Source organism: Chamaea fasciata, unplaced genomic scaffold (genome assembly GCF_029207755.1).
Source record: "Chamaea fasciata isolate MVZ Bird 193981 ecotype frontalis unplaced genomic scaffold, bChaFas1.0.hap1 SCAF_2, whole genome shotgun sequence".
NCBI lineage: Eukaryota > Metazoa > Chordata > Aves > Passeriformes > Sylviidae > Chamaea > Chamaea fasciata.
This window is the reverse complement of record NW_027094087.1, coordinates 54,626,128-54,644,458: the sequence shown is the minus strand read 5'-3', so window position 1 is coordinate 54,644,458 and position 18,331 is coordinate 54,626,128. Positions and strand designations below refer to the sequence as shown.

At 45.3% G+C, this 18,331-nt stretch overlaps 1 protein-coding gene across 1 annotated transcript in view; it reads right to left on the bottom strand.

Annotated features, from left to right (window-relative positions):
• Positions 1–17,810, bottom strand: part of SIAH3 (siah E3 ubiquitin protein ligase family member 3) — a 39,565-nt gene extending 21,755 nt beyond the window's left edge. Inside the window, exon 1 of the mRNA XM_066176190.1 lies at positions 17,670–17,810. Coding sequence (XP_066032287.1) covers positions 17,670–17,804 — 135 coding nt within the window. The 5' untranslated portion in view covers positions 17,805–17,810. The remainder of the gene's footprint in view (positions 1–17,669) is intronic.
• Positions 17,811–18,331: the final 521 nt, after the last annotated feature.

The following is an 18,331-nucleotide window of genomic DNA, read 5'->3' as shown; positions in this document are numbered from 1 at the left end:
TATGAACAGGTGCCTGGACTGATTATCTCCAAAACCAGAATAATTAAGGGCTTTCTGTAACTTCAACATCAAATGTATTTTGAACAGCTTCAAAAAAACCCCCCTTCTTTCAGCTAATGGGAGGTGTGATCCTCTAAGTGCTGAGCCCGTGAGACTTTCTCTGACTTCAGAAGAGGTTTCATCTCTCATTCCACAAAATTACTGATAACATCTTAATGAAAAGACATTGGAGTTTTCTCTTTTCTGTGTTGCAGGTCTTGCTTTAACCTCAGAAAGGCCTTGGTTTTTCCAGCTCTAAAGTGCAGGTGACAATATTTATAAGCCAACTGGGAGTTTCTACTTGAGGGACATTTTATGGAAGCCTAGCTATTTGCCGAAGACAAGTGCAGTATTTTCCAGATCAATGAGCCACAGACTCTATACTGCAGGTTAAAAAAAAAAAAAAAAGAAAAAAAAAAGAAAAAAAAGAAAAAAAAAGAAAAGTACAAGAATATCTAGTACTAGTCCCCTGAAACAGGAGCTTCAATACTTAATTAGAACAGAAGTAGTATTAAGGCATTTTAATTCTGCCAAACTGGCAAGGCCAGGGCAAAGGGAATAGAAAGCCCACAGCTGATCCCCATGATAGAGAGTGACCAGGGATGATTCAGGAACCTGCAGGAGCAGATGCTCTGCAGGGAGAGTGCTCTCTGCCTTCTCCCGGATGGGGAATCCAGCTGGATGGGTCAGGAGGTGACTGGTGGAAAAGCAAAGGAGCAATCCAGCAAAGTGGGGCAGGGTAGGATGCTGCAGCTACCTGTGGAAAGGCAGTGGGGAGGGCTGGGACTGCTGTCGGATGGCTAAGTGGTGTGTCCAGACATGGCTGGCTTTTACACAGTGCTGAAGCATCAGTCAGGAGATTTGCAAGCTGGGGTGACTTTCACAAAGCCTCAGAGGACAGAAAATGCTGATGCAGCAGTCAAGATGAGCTGTAACTGCACCTGCAAAAGCTGGGAGGGAGAAGAGCACAGGGAAAAGGGGTTGTGGAGGGAGCAGGCTGATGTAGTAAACACCCAAGGGAATGTAAGCCTACTGCAAAACTATACCAAACTGATACAAACTTTGCTGCTATTTTGTTAACATTCAGGAAGAAGAAAACACTGACCCATGCCTTCCCAGCTGTGCCTAAGCCTTCCAAGGTAATCAAATGTAGCCTTTTTTTTTTCTGCTGACAATACAATTTCTAAAAATATCATATTTTGCCCATAGACATGTGATCTCTATTGACTAAAGTCATTGTGTCCAAACCAGATGACTTTCTAAAAGACATCTGGGAGCTGAAGTTACGGCCTTGAGCACCTGAAGAGGGATCTTTGTTTTGTATTTGTGCAGCTAGCCTGGTTAGATTGCCATAAGAGCCTCTTCTATCTTTAAAGAGTGTGGATTTATGTCTGACAGACAAGAAAATTTCACCAAACCCTCACCAAAGCTTCACCCTGTGTTACATCAGTGAAATTTCAAATAGGAACAGAAATGGAAGAGCCATTTAACTTGTGCAATTTCCATCTCATCTGGGGAGTTATAGCAGAAGGAACACTGGAGGGATCACACTGTTGCTAGGTCCTGACAGGTGCAAATTCCCTTCCTAACTAATAATTTTTAGGGTGTATGTATTGCTTAACCCAGATCTGAAACACAGAAGTGTGCTGTTCATGGTAACCATCTCCTCTCCTCTGATCATGATGGGCCAGGAGCTTTATGAAAGCTTTCAGTACCTGCTCTGTCTGCAGTGTTGATTTATGGTTTGCTTAATGAACATTCTTCTATTACATATTGATTTTCTGCATGTTTAATACTTTAACTTTGAAATGATGTGAAGGCCATAACTACATTAAGCCCATAACTACATTAAGCCCATACAAACAGTAAAACGCCCTGACATAATAAAGCAAAAATTGTTGCTGACCTGCAGCTGGTGCATTCTCCCTCTGAGAGCCTGCCTAAGCATCATAGCCAGCATGTTCTCTCAAACAATATTTCTCATAGGTGAGCTCATAAGCGAGTTAATTAAATACCAAATTGGTTATTGTGAGTGCATTTACTGGGCATGAAAAAATAATGCATCTCTGACATTTCCCTCTGTAAATATGTTTTAAATCATTTGTTGGTAGTTAATTACCATACTGCAAAATTAAGGCAAATAAATATATTTTGGATGCTATAAGGCAGCTGCTTTATGGTAATTAAATAACACCAATAGATTATGCTTAGATAAAAATTATGGAAAATCAGGAGCATCACATAAAGGTATGGCATTCATTGGTTCCCTGGGCATAGCTCCTGGATTACTGTAGGCACAGAAGATACACCCACGTTAGTGACAAGGGCAGCACAGAGCAGGAAGGAGGGGGCTGATTTGAAGCAAGATGTTATATTTTGAGGATAACCTGTCCCCACTCCCTGTTCTCTGGCCATGATGTTTGGGGTGGTTGCCAATACAGCAGAACACCACAGGTCACTTACAACCATGGGTAAGCACCCACATGTGAGCCACAGAGCACAGATACAGGCTTGAGACATCCAAGGGCCCTGCACCCCTGCTGGTTTTGTCCAAAGAAGGATTTACCCCTTGAGCACATGAGTTTATTTCCTTCTTCACCTTAGGGACAGTGTGTGAGGGAAAAGCCCACCAAAACAAAAGGCTTCCTGCTCTTGCTCCTCTCTTTGCTTTACAGCTAGGGCATCCACCTCCCATTTGGAGATTTAACTATGACACTGTATTCCATCCCAGTCAGCCTTAGCCTTATCTTACACACTGAAAGTGAGGATAATGCATGAAGAAAATATCATATGGAACCACAACAGACTCACTACTCATTTGCTATGGTGAAAGGTATCAGAAAAATTAGGTTCCCTGGCAAGACAAAGGAAGATCTTGCCTTTGACTTTGACATATACACCTACTCTTGCCTGATACGCCCCTCCATTCTTGATTGGCCCTGTCCTAAGGCAGTGCACAGTACACCCTGGAAATCCCTGCCAGTTAAGAACTTCCTGAAGATCACTGAGCTGACAAGTTTGTTCCCCCTCCCCCCCCCCCCCCATTTTATATTTGGACATATTGTATGAGAATTAACTCCCCTTCCCATAATTAAAGCCCAGAGATTGGGTGGCTGCACTGCAGACACAGATTTCTTCTTCAGGTGTGGCAACTCATGATACTCGGGACAGAATGAGACAGTCTTATCACTGTTGTGCACAGGGAACCACCAGGAAAACCCAACGTGATGAAGACCATTTTTGGTTTTGGTGAAGATAAGGCTGGCAAATACTTCCACACATGTATTTTTTTATCAGGCCTAGATGATTTATGACTGAGCTCCCCAGGGTCTTGCCTTTGCAAGGGAAAAGCACAGAGGTTGCTGCACTGACATACACTTTTCAAAGCACAGCCTTCACCTATGATCTAGGTGGCAGAATTTTACTCAAGTTGGAAGCTGAAAGAAAAAGGTGCCAACTTTCCTGTTTTTGTCAGGGGAAAGAGTCAAGCTGTTGGCACAGATCTGCCCCCAAGCCTCAATGCACGATGGCAAGGGAGGTTAGGGAGCTGTGTGTGCCTTGTGGCATCTACTTCAGACCCTCATTTTCTGTCCACCTCTGCCTCCTCCCACAGTGCCAGGCTGAGGGGGCATCCTCTGCCTCCCTCCTGAAGCCAGCAGCGATGGCACACTGCGCAATGCTGAGGCAGCATGATTGCTTCTTCCTTTCTCAGTGGTGGCTGCACATTAACCGTGGATTAATGAGCCCTCTAAGTATTACTTACTGCTCCTAAAATACTTTATATTTTCTACTTACATTGTAATCATCATTAAGGCATTAAGGTAAAAAAAGAAATTATAAACTTAGATGGCTACAGTTAAGTTTCAGCATCTTCATTTTGTTTCTTACCTATTCACAGCAGTGAGATCAGTAGAGCATATCCTTTGGCCTTACTGACACCAGAAAGATTGGCAACTTCACAGTATTTATGGCAAAAGCATCAGTTTTGCAGATGGGCCCTTTGCACACACACAGAAGGTTAACCTAAACAGGTGATTGAACTATTTTGGCCTCCGCCCCAAACCACTTAACTGATGTCAGGGAATATTGCCCCTCACTAATTTACGGAGAGACAAACCAAAGACACAGATTCCTGCAGAGAATGGTGGCTCCTGCAGCTCCAGCAGCACGATGGAGGGCTGCAGCACATGGATAGGCCCATCAGGTTTGGAGGCAGATATTCCACAAGGCCTTGGCAGAATGCTGTGTTGAACAGATCCTGTCTCCTGCAGGGCTTATTAGTTCAGGCACAGCACCCGCCTGATGCATCTCTTTAGGCTCAGCCTGGCTCATATCCAGTCTCTGCTGCATCCCTGCTCCATCTATTCTTGCACCCCAGCTCCAAGACCTAGAGGGGCAGGAGACAGACAGCCTGCCAGGGCTGTTGGTGTGCCCAAAGGCTGTTTATACACGGAGGGGAAAGGCAGTTTTGGGTTCAGAGGAAAGCAGCACAGCAGACTCTCTGTCACTGTTTCCTATAACCTGGGCTCAGACTGGTCAGTCATGCCTGACGGCTCTCAAGGAAGCTCAGGCTGATTTTGCCCATGAACTCAGGAACAGATGGATGGGTCTTGGGAAAATCTTGGTGATACACACCAAGATGTAGGGTTATTCCCCACCAGGGAAACACATAACCCACAAAAACCAGACCTAAGTTATAGGACTTCTTGGCTGCAGAAGGGTAGATTTTTGCTCAACTTTTAACACTCAGCTATTTGAAAGTACCAGGTGACACAGATCTCCCTGGAGCACCTGAGCCGTAATTATGGGTCACCCAGGACTGAAGGGGGCTGCAACCCTCTGTGTGACTGTGTGACTTGCCTGTAGAGAGCCTCAAGGTCTTTTTCCACAAAAAATAACTTGGAAGCTACTTGAACTGCAAGTTTCTTCTACAAGCCGAGAAGCAAAAGTTACTATTACAAAAAATGCTGAAAGGCTGCTTTTGGCAGATTTTCTCTATGAGTGAGTAATGAAAAGGTTTTCCCTTTCCCAACATCTGCTTCATCAGACTGAGTTCTCTTGCTACAGGCTGTTCATTGGCCGCTGGCAAATTGAAGTTGTTTTAGTTAAAGCAGCAAATAACAAAAATATCCAGACACAGCCTGGATTTATCTGTGAACTGGAATGTTCTTTTCTAATCACTGGTTTATTATTAAAAAATCATTAAAAGCTTAAAAATTATTGAGAGATACCTCACCAGTAAGCTCATGTTTAGCTGCAAGTATAAATTTTCTCCAGTTGCCTTGTGAAGCTTCTGGAGATTAAGCTGCTTTCAGATCTGTTTTCTGATAGTGCCTTCATCTTTTACCAACAGCCTGAAACAAAATTCAGTCTTTATAATCAGTTATTTACAAATCAGTGGTTTTGTTTGTGCAACCATTTGCGACCTTAATATTTTTGAGTCTCTTTTTTGAAATATTTTCTATGGCAGAAAAAACTCAGTAAAAGTTTCATTTTCTTTCAAAGTTGTATCATTTCCCATGTGATTTAGACTCTAGAGATTCCAGGAAGGAACAGTTATTGGACAAAGGGTTCCAGTTTGGCTGTATGGGGGGAGCCAGAAGAAGGGACGGTGAATTACTGCAAGCATTTGCATTGGTTTTCCTGACACAATTTAAGTCTTGACCTGGGTATAGCCATGAATGGTCTGCAGATAGACACGTACCTATTTGTAAGGAATGTGCTCCTGCTGCATTGCTGTGTTGAGTTTGCACTCAGCTGAGGCTGGCGTGTAGCTGTAAAAACTTGTGTTTTCAGCCACTCCCTGAAGCACAAATAATGAGAAGTCTAGGCCTGAGTTGATGTCTTGAGGGAAATATTTACATGGGACACTGCTTGGCTCAACAAACGTAAAGGCATCCCCAAAAAGCTTTTGCCAGAATGATGACAGAGAGGAAACTGAACGAGCCAGACAATACCCTGACCACATCACAACTATTTCGTTAGAATGTGAGGAGAGAAAATAAGATGTGAACGTATATCCCAAGCCAACAAACCTGAAACAAAACAATTTTGAAGGACCTGTGTGTTGGGCTCCTTTCAGATGCCTTATGGTGAAGCTTGCTATGGTGGTCTAGGATATTCCTGACTCCAGGATCAACACAGCCACTGCCAAGGCAGCAAAGAAGAACATGTAGCTGTATTTCAGCTGTCTCTCTAGTCTGACATAAAAATGCAAACTATTTTAATAAAATAACAGCCTGTGAAAAGCCTGTGAAATTAGTTGAGGGTAGCCTGAAGACCAAGCTTTGTTTCTCCCTCTGCTGACACTGCACCAGGGCTATGATAGCTTTTAAGGAACCAACAAAGTAATGGGAAATGGCAGTATTTTAGTCCAACAAAGCCCCTCAATAAAACACAAGTCACCCACAGACTTCCATACTGCAAAACATGAGCCACCCTAAAAAGGCTGGGGATGTCCGCATTTCCTCATCTCTAGTGATGCTATCTCATCCTAGGTCACCAAAATCAGTGCTACACCTCTGGCTTTCAGTGGTCAAAGACAAACAGAAACAGACTCCATTGAGCCTGTGAGCAGACTCAGAATCCAGGCAGGGAACAGAAATGACACTACCTAAGTAACCTCACTGCTTTGTGCCTCTTTGCACGGTGAATTAACACAGCTTGCACATCCAAAAGCAGGTCTGAAGCATCAGGGATTCTGCCATAGGGGGGAAGTAATCATGAAGCAGTTAATTGAATAAGTCCAGGAAATTTTTTTTCTGCTGGAAGCCATCCCATAAGGAGAATGAGAGGAAGATTTGTCCAAATGGAATATTTTCTCTGTGTGATTCGCTCCACATTATTTTCTCCACTCAGCTCTCTTTACGAACATGTTTACACTTGTGCCATGATGCAAAGTCTTTTCTGGTAGATGTTGAGCAATCTGTCTTCTCATTGTCAGAATTTATTTAGTATTGCTTGTAATAACAAATAAGGGTGATGGTCCCAAAGCATATTTTGGAGTATGTCTTACTCTCTTTTGCCATCCCACATCTGCCACAGTGACCTCCTTTCCAGTCCAGACTGATTTAATTAGCTGGTGATGTCTCTGGGCTTTGGACCACCACGAGGATTTGCATTTCTGATGAGTTTAAATTACCAGATATTTGTGTAACTGGCAAAGCTCCATGCTCTTTCACTGGTGCCAGTCTCCTGTGCTGAACCTTGGATTCCCAAGTGCATCCCATATGACTTTCTGTCTGCCTTCTTTGTTCTTTTCAGATACATTTTCCTGATATGACTTTGAGTTGGTCATTGTTGAGGCAAATGTTCAAAGATTGCTCTCAGCACCCTTATACTGCTGCACCTCCTTTTTCACACCAAGTTCTGTTTTTATAGAGTATTGCAGGGTCAGAACAATTCAGGTGGGAAAAGGATTTCTGGGCAGTTCTGGATGTGATCTCAGAAACTACACTGCAGCTGGTTTACAGTCCTGCTAACACAGCTCAGGATGAGGCTGGTCTTTGCTCCAAGGGTACATTGCTGGCTCATGTTCAGCTTATCTACCAGCTAGATGCCCTTTGTCCCTCTTACCTGGCAAAGGTAATGAAATCCATGCTTTATTCACTCACTTTGCCTGAAATTCTCTGTTGTAAACTAGTCCAGAACGTAATTCTCTACTTTTTCCTGGTGACAAGTTCTTTCTAGTAGAAGTAAATTGAAAGCTCTCAGCATGCAGTTATGCTGCCAGACCTTTTTTTTTTTTTTTTTTTTTTTTTTTTTTTTCTTTCTTTTTTTCTTTTTTTTTTTTCCTTTTTGCTATACCTGAAGCCTCTCTAAAAGCTTTCTTTTCTGGAGTGGAAAGAAAGCTGCGTTACCTGAACCTGTGCTAAACAGTGAACATAATATTTATGTTAAAGCACCCAAACTTCTGGATTTGCCTGAAGGATCAACTATCCTGCTTGGTTTTCCTTTTGTATGAGCCAAAGGAAATGTAGGGTATCAGTGGGATCCATTTAATTTAACTTCAGCTAGATAAAAATGACATACCCTTCCCAAGCTAGTCTTCCAGCCTCCTTGATTGTTGGTGGCAAGAAAAACAGTCTTTCTTTGAGAGAGAAGAATCTCGCTAATCCTAGACTCCTGAGGATGTTGCACCACAGAGAGAACCTCAGCTCTCAGGCAGAAAAAGCAGGGAACTCACAGTACCGCCCTCCTTTTACAAGTAAACCCCGGACTTCCCTGTACTCCCCTGGCCTGTGGTGTGCCTTTTCATACAGGGGAGTCCAACCAGCATAGACAGCACATCCCTATGTGCAGCTGGGTGTCCTCAGCTGGGCAGGCATTGCAATGCAGCACTCAGACATCCCTACTGAGGAGGAGGATGTCTTCAGTCTGCCCTGCACCCTTCAAAAGAGGTGGGTAAGTCTGCTGAACTCCAGCAGGTTTTTTATATGGTCCTTCGCTGGATCAAGTTTGAAAATTTTCAGAATATGTACGTCTGAGTAAGTGTCTGATCCTGTAAAACATCCATATTTTCCATCTGTGCACGTGCTTGACACTGAGTCCCTGAGTGCTCCTGCTGAGGCTGGGGTACTGCCATGATCACCCCACTTGCCACCATTCTGCTGTTCCCATTTCAGCCTCTCATTTTCACAAAGCCTGAAGGTGACCGTGACCATGCCCTTACCCCAGCTGCCCTATGTAATCCCTCTGTGGTGGTCATTTACTCCATTTTTACGCCTATTACTTTGCTTATTTTCCACATGGCGGTTCCCAGGAGTGGAAGAACATTTTCATCCTCTGCTGATGTGGTTTTCTGCTCTGTAGCGTCCGCCTCCTTGCTCATCTATAGCATTTGTGTTCTGCACAAGGAGACGTTACCAATTTAATATTTTTCTATCTTATTTATGCTCCATTTCTCTGTTTCTCTTTACGTTTCAGCTGGCATTTGATGTGAAAGAGTCTGTGATCTCGTGTTTAAAACATTCACAAGGACCTGTATCTCTTCTCAGCTATGCATTTACTAGGAGCTTATGGGCACTTCATCAGCTACTCTGAACCCTAATATTTCCATGTGTGAAATACTAAAGCTGTTCAAATGAAGGTGTGGGTTGTTTTTTTGTTTGTTTGTTCGTTTTGGGGGTTTTTTGGTTGGGTTTTTTTTTTGTTTGTTTTTGGTGTTTTTTTTTTGTTTGTTTGTTTTTTTTTTACTGAGGAGGCCAACCTAGAAGTGAAAAAGGGTTTCAGTTTGGATCAGTTCGGAATGAAGTTGCTCTGGAAGAAAAGACTAGAACCAAAAGCACTGCATCTAGTATGGAAGTAGGTGGGTAATTTCTTCCCAAAGTTGTTTCAAACATTTCTGTCTTTTAAAAAAAACCCACCAAAATAAACATACAAAATACTCAGAGGTCCCTGCTGTTCTCCTTCAGTGATGCTTTCATGGTACTGCTGAGATGAAAGAGGAGAACTAAAGATAAATCCATTAATGTTATATAAGATGCTCAGAAATGCTTCTAAATAAATAAAAGTACTTCAAATTGTACACTGCACATGTGTCAGGAAATTTACTGGCAGTGCCAAGATGCTCTTCCCTCTTTGGAGAATGCAGTGGGAGAGCTGAGCAGGAGCATAGCAGGTGGTTGTTAGCAGCAGGTCACCCAGAGCAATTTTCAGGAAGTCTCCATGCACAAGGGGAATTTTTCCATTCAGCACAGCCCTCAATAATCCAAAGGGGTAAGAGCTTTGTGTGAGGCTCTGAAAAACAGCTGAGCCACTGCCCTGCCCGGCTGCTTGCCCTTGCAGTGTGGAAGCAGAAGGGACGTGTGTCTACTTTGGTGGTGCACACACAAAACTGCCAGCTTCAATCCCTGGTGAAAGTGGGTTTGCTTTGCCACACCAAAGCAGAGGGAAGATACTCTCTTTAGAGAGCTGATGGGATCATTTCCAAGTCTCACTATGCTGAGTGGACAACAAGGGCTGTGGCTCCTTCAGCTGGACCTGTTTGCTCGGGCTCCAGTCCAGTGCAGGATGGCAATTAAGTTTTGCAGGCATGTAAAGCCCTTGGCTTCCTTGCCAGCTGCATCCATGGCTTGGGACACAATGTCTTACTGTTTTGTGTAGCCCTCCTGGTCTTGCCCCTGATCATGTTACAGGGAAATTTCATCTGTCAGTAGTGAAATTTGTGGCATCAAGGACTGAATGATTGTGATTTCTTCATTTCTTCTGAAACAGCTTGGAGGAAAATAAGACATCCAAAGTTGCAGTGAAGTTAGTGATGCTTTCCATTCAGCAGGAGCAAGAAAAGCCACAAATTAGGTTTTTGAACAACAGATGAGGAGAATTTTTGCTTTAAGACTTGGGTACAGCAGGGAATGGGAAGCATGAAAAAGAGCAAAAGCAGAAAAGAAAAGATATTTAACAAAAAGAGGCAAGTTATGGAAAGAAAGAAAAAGAATGCAGTCAGATAAGGTGTTTAATGACTGAACATTCGTGCTTTTTTTTCCCCAAATACATCACAGGCATAAAGAGGCAGGCTGGGAAGTTGGTGTCGTGTTCAGCTAGACCCAAGGGACTTCCCCATGGTCCATCAGAAACTGAAGTGGCTCAACTCTGCTCAGTTCTGCTGCAAAAATCACAGCAAAAGCAGGCCTGACGGATTGCCTAAACCTTGTTTCAGCTCTCCAAAGGAATTCCCTCCTTTTTGGTGGCTCATGTGCTGCCTAACACCCATGGCTCTGTACCATTCTGTGCCATGCCACGTGTGCCAGTGCCAATGCCACAAGACATGCCAAGGGCAACCCATCATGGTCATTGCTCCCATGGTCACCGTGCCAGGGGAACAGCAGGCCCCGACACTCCAACCCCATGGAGCCAGGAGGGCATGGCTGTGTTCTCCCTTGCTCCTCACTTCCTCACTCAGTTCCCAGTAAAGCTGCATAAAGACTATCTTCCCCCCACTGCCACCCTGTGAAATTATTGCAGGATTCAGTTCTTCTCTTTTATGCACTCAGTTGTGGGAGGCCAATTTCCTGTTGTGAGGGCCAGACTTTGGTGCTGCCAAAAGAGACACAAAGTCTCAGCTCTGAGCCAGGCAGAACAAGAATTATGGGCTTTTAAACAGTGTAGGAAGCATCAAAGTCCCAGGAAGGCAGGGAACAGACACAGCAGCTCCTCTCGCTCATTTTACCAGAGCTCTTGGGATCCCATGTGCTACCTTTAAACTCAATTTCTTGCATTACTTAAGAACCTCAGATTGTTTCTGAGAAAAAAGGTGAAGCTTTTAAATGTCACCCAGCTATGTATGCTGGGAGTTCTTTGCTGCCAGGTGAGAATTTTAATGGTTAAACAAAAAATTATACTCTCTGTAAATTCTGACTTTGAGGCAAAATTCATGGTGTCTGGGAACCTGACTGAGGACATTTTGGCACCTGGGACTTGCAGGACCATATTCAGTGTGACTTTGATCTGATGGGAAGCAGACTGAGCAGACCTTGTCACTGATTTCATGTAATCAAGCCCTGTAATAGAACATCCCTTTTTCCTCTGCACCCTCCGTGTTAGTCACAGCAATTCCTTTGGGACAGTATTTCTCCTGAGAGAGTTACCTGGGCTATTATGTCTAACCCCAAAGGCTGCACTGAGAAATTCCTGATATACTGAGCCGTATCAGAGTGGGTGGATTACAAAGTAGTATGTGGCAGCGTCTGATGGCTACTCCTCACCCTGTTGTCAAGCGCCCTGTCAAGGAGAGAGATGTTTCTCTAATATTAAAATAACAGCACTGTTTTCCATTGATAACATCTGACTTCAAATGTCCTGCAACCAGTTCAGATTTAATATAGAATCAGAGAATCCTAGAGTAGTTTGAGTTGGAAGGGACCATGTAAAGGCCGTCTACTTCAGCCCCACCGTGATGAGTAGGGACATCTTCAACAGATCAGGCTGCTCAGAGCTCTGTCCAACCTGACCTTGAATGTTTCCAGCTACAGGGCATCAACCACCTCTCTGGGAAAACTGCCAGTGTTTCACCACCCTTATCATAAAAAAACCTTTTTTCATTATATCTAATTTAAATCGACCCTCCTTCAATTTAAAACCATTACCCCTTGTGCTATTGCCTCAAATTCACTCCCAAAATCAAGTGTGGGTAGGAAAGGGCTCAGCGCTTGCCTACTCTGTCCCACCTCCAGAGCTGGAGCGTAACACCCAGGACCAGTTAACAATGGTAATTAACTTTCCGCAATGGGTGTGGGCTGGGGGGTGAGGAGAAGGAAACCCAGCCTATCAACACGGAAACTTCTGCGGTGTGGGCTCTTTCCCTCCCTCTCCCAAGGAGACGCCGTGGTTGTTACTCTGTGAGACCGCGGAGAAGCTGGGAGCTGTCCCGCTTTGCAGAGTGCTTGCGGTGAAGCCCGTGCTGCCCTTTGCCATAGCCCACGGTCGTGCAGGTGAATGGATCTGCAGGCTTGAGGCTAATGGCTTGCTGGAGAGAGGGGTTCCTGAGGTCAGGAAGCAGCAGAGAATGGAGAGCCCCCCCGGAGAGAGCTGCCTGAGCGTGCTGTGCCTCCGCTCTGCAGAGCACCCTCGAAATCACATCTCAGGACAGACCGAGGCTCCTGGGTCAACTGGAGTCCCTTCAAACAGACGCGGGGCTGAAGGAGGGGTGATGAAGCCCTGCCTACTGCTATCCACATCCCTATAATAGGATTTAAAATCTGAGGTTCCCAGTGCTCACACAACCCTAGCCCATACATAGCTGGGGTGGGAAACAGGCACCTTGCCTGGAGCCGGGGTTCGCAGGTAGCAGAGCATTGTGCAGATCCTGTCACCGCAGCTGTCACAATCCTGCTGGACATTGGGGCCAAATGCCACTTTGTCTCCAAATCACAGCCCTGCATGGGAGACTTGAGGTTGTCTGGGCTGAGACAGTGGCATCTGGAGGTTGTTAGCAGCAGGTTTCAGAGTCGCTCTCCTCCCTTGCACCAAATAAATAGAGCTCATGGGGGTGTAATGCACCCTAGCACTTTAATCCTCCTGGGGATAAAGTGGATTACAATGCTATTTGGCTGCCACTGGGTGCAGAGCCAAACTGTTATAAGAGGATTCCAACCCCTTCCCTAGGTCAGAGCCTATTTGCTTGTTGCTTTAAAAACTAGCTGAAAGACAGCTTGGACCCATAAACGGTGTTACAACCCTTTTAGAATATAAGGTAGAGCTATTTATGACCTTGTTTGAATATTATTTTTTTTGTAAATCAAAAAAACAGAGGTGGAGATTGGTGCTTTTTACAAGAATATTGTAAACACACTTTTTATTATTTAAATTAACAGTTTTCACACTCCCCAAAGAGTTAAAAATTTTGTGTAAAAATCTAGTAACTCCTTGAATGAAGAAGATCTGTTTTACCCAGCCATATGCAGTATCTCTTGAAGCATCAGCACCTGTCTGGAATGTGGTTGCACTGCTGTTCCAGCCATGTGAGGCTGGCTATTGGGACAGTGACTGATGCTAAGGAGTGAGGTTACCCCCCCAATTTCACTTGCTCTCCAGTTTGCAGTTCTGGGCAGAATTGTTATTGACAGGGGACAAATGTACAGGAATTCACTGAGCCTCACCTCTGCAGGATCAGAAAACCCTGTCCATTTCTTCCATGCAAATGGAGGACCTCTAAATTTTCCCTGCATGCTGGGACCTGCAGCCAGCAGAATAAGTGTTGCCCCTTTAATCAGTATGGCTTTGGAGGGAGCAGCCACTTGGCTAGAGAGCTCTGTTGCCTGGCTGTGCCTCTCCAAGGGAAGATGTCAGGTTGACCACATGCTTGAAAGAAGACAGGCTATAAACTAATGGATATAATGTGATTGAGGACAAAGGTGACCTATACAAGTGTGGTAAGTAAGTGGTTTTCTCTGCTTGGCAAGTGAATTTTGATCCCAGCATAGCACTGTACTGTGAGGTGCTGCTATGTCTGGGAAAGCTTTGTAGGAGGACAAAGAGCAGAAAGCGACAAGAAGGACAAAGGCTCCGAAACAAACACCCCCTCCCATTCATACTCCTGCCAAACCAACAAAACAGAGGGGGACAGTTGGAAAATTGTCTTTCCCTCTTAGAATCACCCATGTCAGCCTGTCAAGTGCAGGGAAAATAGCAGCAGATCAATAGAGGTGTCTGTGCTGACACTTTTACCATCTTGCCCTTTAAGAAACACTGAAATGTTCATCAGCCTTCCCAATTAATGACCCTTTCAGTGGGAAGAAATACATGGGTTTCTCTAAGTGTGTTCTTCTCTACCAACCTCTGGATCTCTCCTAAAAGAAGAGGTCAGTGATGGGCTCTGGTCATTGTCAGAGGTCCAGGGTGTGATGATGATAACAGCGTTCTGGCATAACTTTACAGGAGTGCCCCCTTGGTCTGGCTGTGGGTCTGTGACTGCAGAAGCTGGTGCAACCTTCCCTGAAGGGTACCAGGTCTCCCCTGTCCTCTGCTGCTCACTGAGTGCTTTCTGTGATGCCACATCTCTGAGACACATACATGATAACCAGCCACGGATCCTCCTGTGTGGGTGAATCCCACTACCATCCCTGAGCACTCCCTTGGGTGGAAGGAGTGAAAATGGAGGTCCTGCAGCAATTGACTTTAATGAAGTTATGTGCATTGGCACTGATTGAAGACCTGACCCGTGTGAAGGATGTCAACATGCATAATCACACCAGAGTGTGATGCCTGTCACTTATCATTTGCACCAATCAGCCAGGAGTCCCATTGCACCAGCACTGTGGAGATACAGAATAAAGTAATCTCTTTGCAAGGGGCTTACAATTTTGGAGTAAGCACAAACATTAAACCTTATAGAAAAGGGAGAGAAATGACATTGATCCCAGCCCTTGTTTCCTAGCAGGTTTTTATTCATCGACTGCAAACTTTAAAACAGTTTTCACTCCACTTGTCAATTGTTAAGATAGATTTGGGGGCTGTCAACAAAATGTTACAGTTGAAAAGACCCAGCTAGAAATAATAGACTAAGAAACATCAAAGTAGTCATAATACTGTTAACCATCACAAAGGAATAAGTTAGGCCCTTTCACATTTCATGGTCTCTTAGATGCCTTTTAGAGCAACAACAGCCTCCTCCCTGTGCATCTCTGGGGGAGAAATGGGCACCCTGAGAAGCAGGTTCACCTGGCTTGACAGCCGGCAGTGCTCAGAGCACAGCCTTGCGGGAAAATCCTCCCGGAGCCGGCACCCTGCTAGAAGCCATCTCCTCCTGCCTAAGCACACCCTGAGACAGGAAAGATGACTGTGGGAAGCATGCCCTTTTTGTTGTGAGGTGATGCTGCTCTGAAGAGGGATTTACCCCATCAAAGGGCGTCCCAGGGACCAGGAGCTCAGGAAAGATGCTTCCTGCAACCCTCCAAGTACCTCACAGGGACCCTTGCAGAGCCAAACTCCAGGTTTTGGACAAGATGCCTTGCTGGCCTGGAGCCAGCAGGCTCCAGCTGGCCCACAGGCTTCTATGGGTGAACAACTGTTTGTGTCAGGCTGGGCACAAAGGGACCTGATCCCCACAGTTCCTCTGGATGCTGCCACAAAGTAGTGATGTGTTTCTTACGCAACTGGAGGGAAGCTGAACACCTGGGGACCACATCAGAGCTAAAGCCCACCACATTGATGTGGGTATCCTAGGAGCACTCACACAGCACGTTTCGCTCTACAGTCAGAGGGGTTTATCAGAGCAGAGGGTTTGTCATCAGCTTGTTCATCTGAATGGTGTCTCAGCAGGCTCCTTTGCAGACACCTGTGCCATTGGGTTCCCAGTGAAGCCTTATCAGGGGAGCGATTCCCACCCAGGACAAGATAATTCTTGCTGGGGCTTCACTGACACACCAGACCTTTTCCTAGAGGGTCCTGTTTGTTTCCAAGGCAGTTTTGCTTCCTGTGCCTACATTCAAAGGCTGCCAAGGCAGAGATTGTTTGTCTTTCTGCTGGGCTTTTAGTATGAGCAGAGAAGAGTTTGGATATGGGGAATTTTAGCAAAATGATATTCCCTGTGTGTTTAACACAGTTGCAGCTCCTGCAGTAGCAAACCCACAACTCAGCATGACCTGAAATGGTAAACTTGGATCTAGTCTTAGTTAACAGTGGAGCAATAGCCATCCCCCTGTGTGCTTATGGGACCTTATCAGACAGTTCCACTGGCACTGGAATTGTGTTGGGACCTGTTGTGTGTTGACAGACTTTTTTCTGCTCACTTCTTTTTTTTTTTTCAAATAATGAAAATTATAGATTAAAGTAGTGGGAAACACTCACATAAAAGGGTTGAGCACAGAAGAATTCACTTACAAAATCTCCCCGTGCACTTAGGAATGCAGCTATTTCTTTTACCCATTCTGACAACCAGACTCTCTCAGATAATGACGGTGCTATGTGTTTTTAAATTATCTTGTGCGGAGCGTGGTGCCCGGAGAGGTGAGCCTGCACCCAGGCGCTTCATCCCCTGGGAGTGCCTGCCCCAGCCGGCAGTGCTCAGAGCACAGCCTTGCGGGAAAATCCTCCCGGAGCCGGCACCCTGCTAGAAGCCATCTCCTCCTGCCTAAGCACACCCTGAGACAGGAAAGATGACTGTGGGAAGCATGCCCTTTTTTTTGTGAGGTGATGCTGTTCTGAAGAGGGATTTACCCCATCAAAGGGCGTCCCAGGGACCAGGAGCTCAGGAAAGATGCTTCCTGCAACCCTCCAAGTACCTCACAGGGACCCTTGCAGAGCCAAAAATAAGTTGTTCTGAATTAAATTAATTTCTAAGCTTGCACCGGGATAGCGGAGCTACCTCACAAGTCAGGCCAGCAAGGACTTCTCACAAAACAGAAGCCACTTCATTAAAGTTGGTCATTCACTAGTGCCACAAAGTAATTAAAGCCTCCTGATTGCTTTCTCCCCCTGCTGCTCCTTCTCTACTACAAACGTGAAGGCTCTGGTATAGCAGATGCTGTTCACACTTTGTCAGTGAAAATTCAGAACTGTGCAAGTAAAAGAAATGTTTTTATGGGAACTATAAATAGTTTTGCATTAAAACAAGTGTATTCTCCCCCCTAAAATAGATTCACCTTGCAAACAGCTTAAGGACAGTTTCAGCGCCAGAGGAATGCCTTCGACTCCCCCCAGGAGACAGAAACAGCCGGTTTTCCCCTGAAAGAGAAAACGGCAGCAGAGGAGATCCCTCTACTGCCACCCCCCTCTTCCTGTTCCCCACTGCCTGGCAGCATCCCTCTGTGCTGGGGTGTCAGCCTGGGAGACCACACAGCATCCTTCTACTAGAAAGGGATGTTAATTCATCCAACTAACTTTTCCCATCATTTTTACTAAACGCTTGCAACATGCATGCTCATTATGTGGGTGAAAAGGATGAGGAAACTTTGGGGAGGGAGAGCCGTGACTTCCCACGATCGCTGGGAGCAGTGGGTTGCTTCTCCTTTGCTCCAAAGGGAATCGTGCTTTCACACAATGCAAACATCCTCTCTGCCAGGGCTGCAATGTGTTAACAGCCCTCTCCCCTTGCTGCCAGAGCGTAATTTCATTCCCTGTGGAGAATCACGGGTGGCGGCGGTGGGGAAGACGAGGAGATGTTGAAAGAGAAAAAAATATTTTTAACTCACCTTGAGGCTGTGTGTTGGGTTGACGACACAGACAAGTTGCCCGGCAGCTGAGAAAACCCTCTTTGCCTTGTAGTGCTGAAACCGCAGGTGAATAAGATCTAACACAGCCCCAAAGCACTGGGTGAAGAAAAGCATCACAACTTTTGGCGTTGCTGCTGCTGCTGCTGCTGCTGCTGCTGGTGCTGTTGCTGCTGCTGCTGCTGCTGCTGCTGCTGCTGGCAGTGGGCAGGGGAAGCAGCCGGGGAGCTCTGGAGTCCTTGAGCCCGGGGTGGGAGTGTAGTCGGCGAGAGCTACTCTCCGGCACAGCTTAGCATGCCTTCATATTCATCATCAAAATAAGACGGGAAGAGGCTTGCAGCAGCGGGGTGGCCAATGGAAAGGACAGGAATGTTATCCTTGAGGTCTGGAGACAGCCAATAACAAATGCCTCCCCTCCAGAAACTCCCTGATGAATTGAGCCTGGTGTAGAATGTATTATTGAACATTACCATACATCAGCACATTGCATTTATCTTGTGATTACAGCCAGTCATACGTAAGGCTGTGGAGATATTCAGGCAAAATTGATTGCTTAACATCTCCATTTATTAATTGCCTTAATTTAACAAAGGAGTGCTCAGATAGCAAAGCTACATGTAAGGCGTAAGCAAGAATCCCTCCAG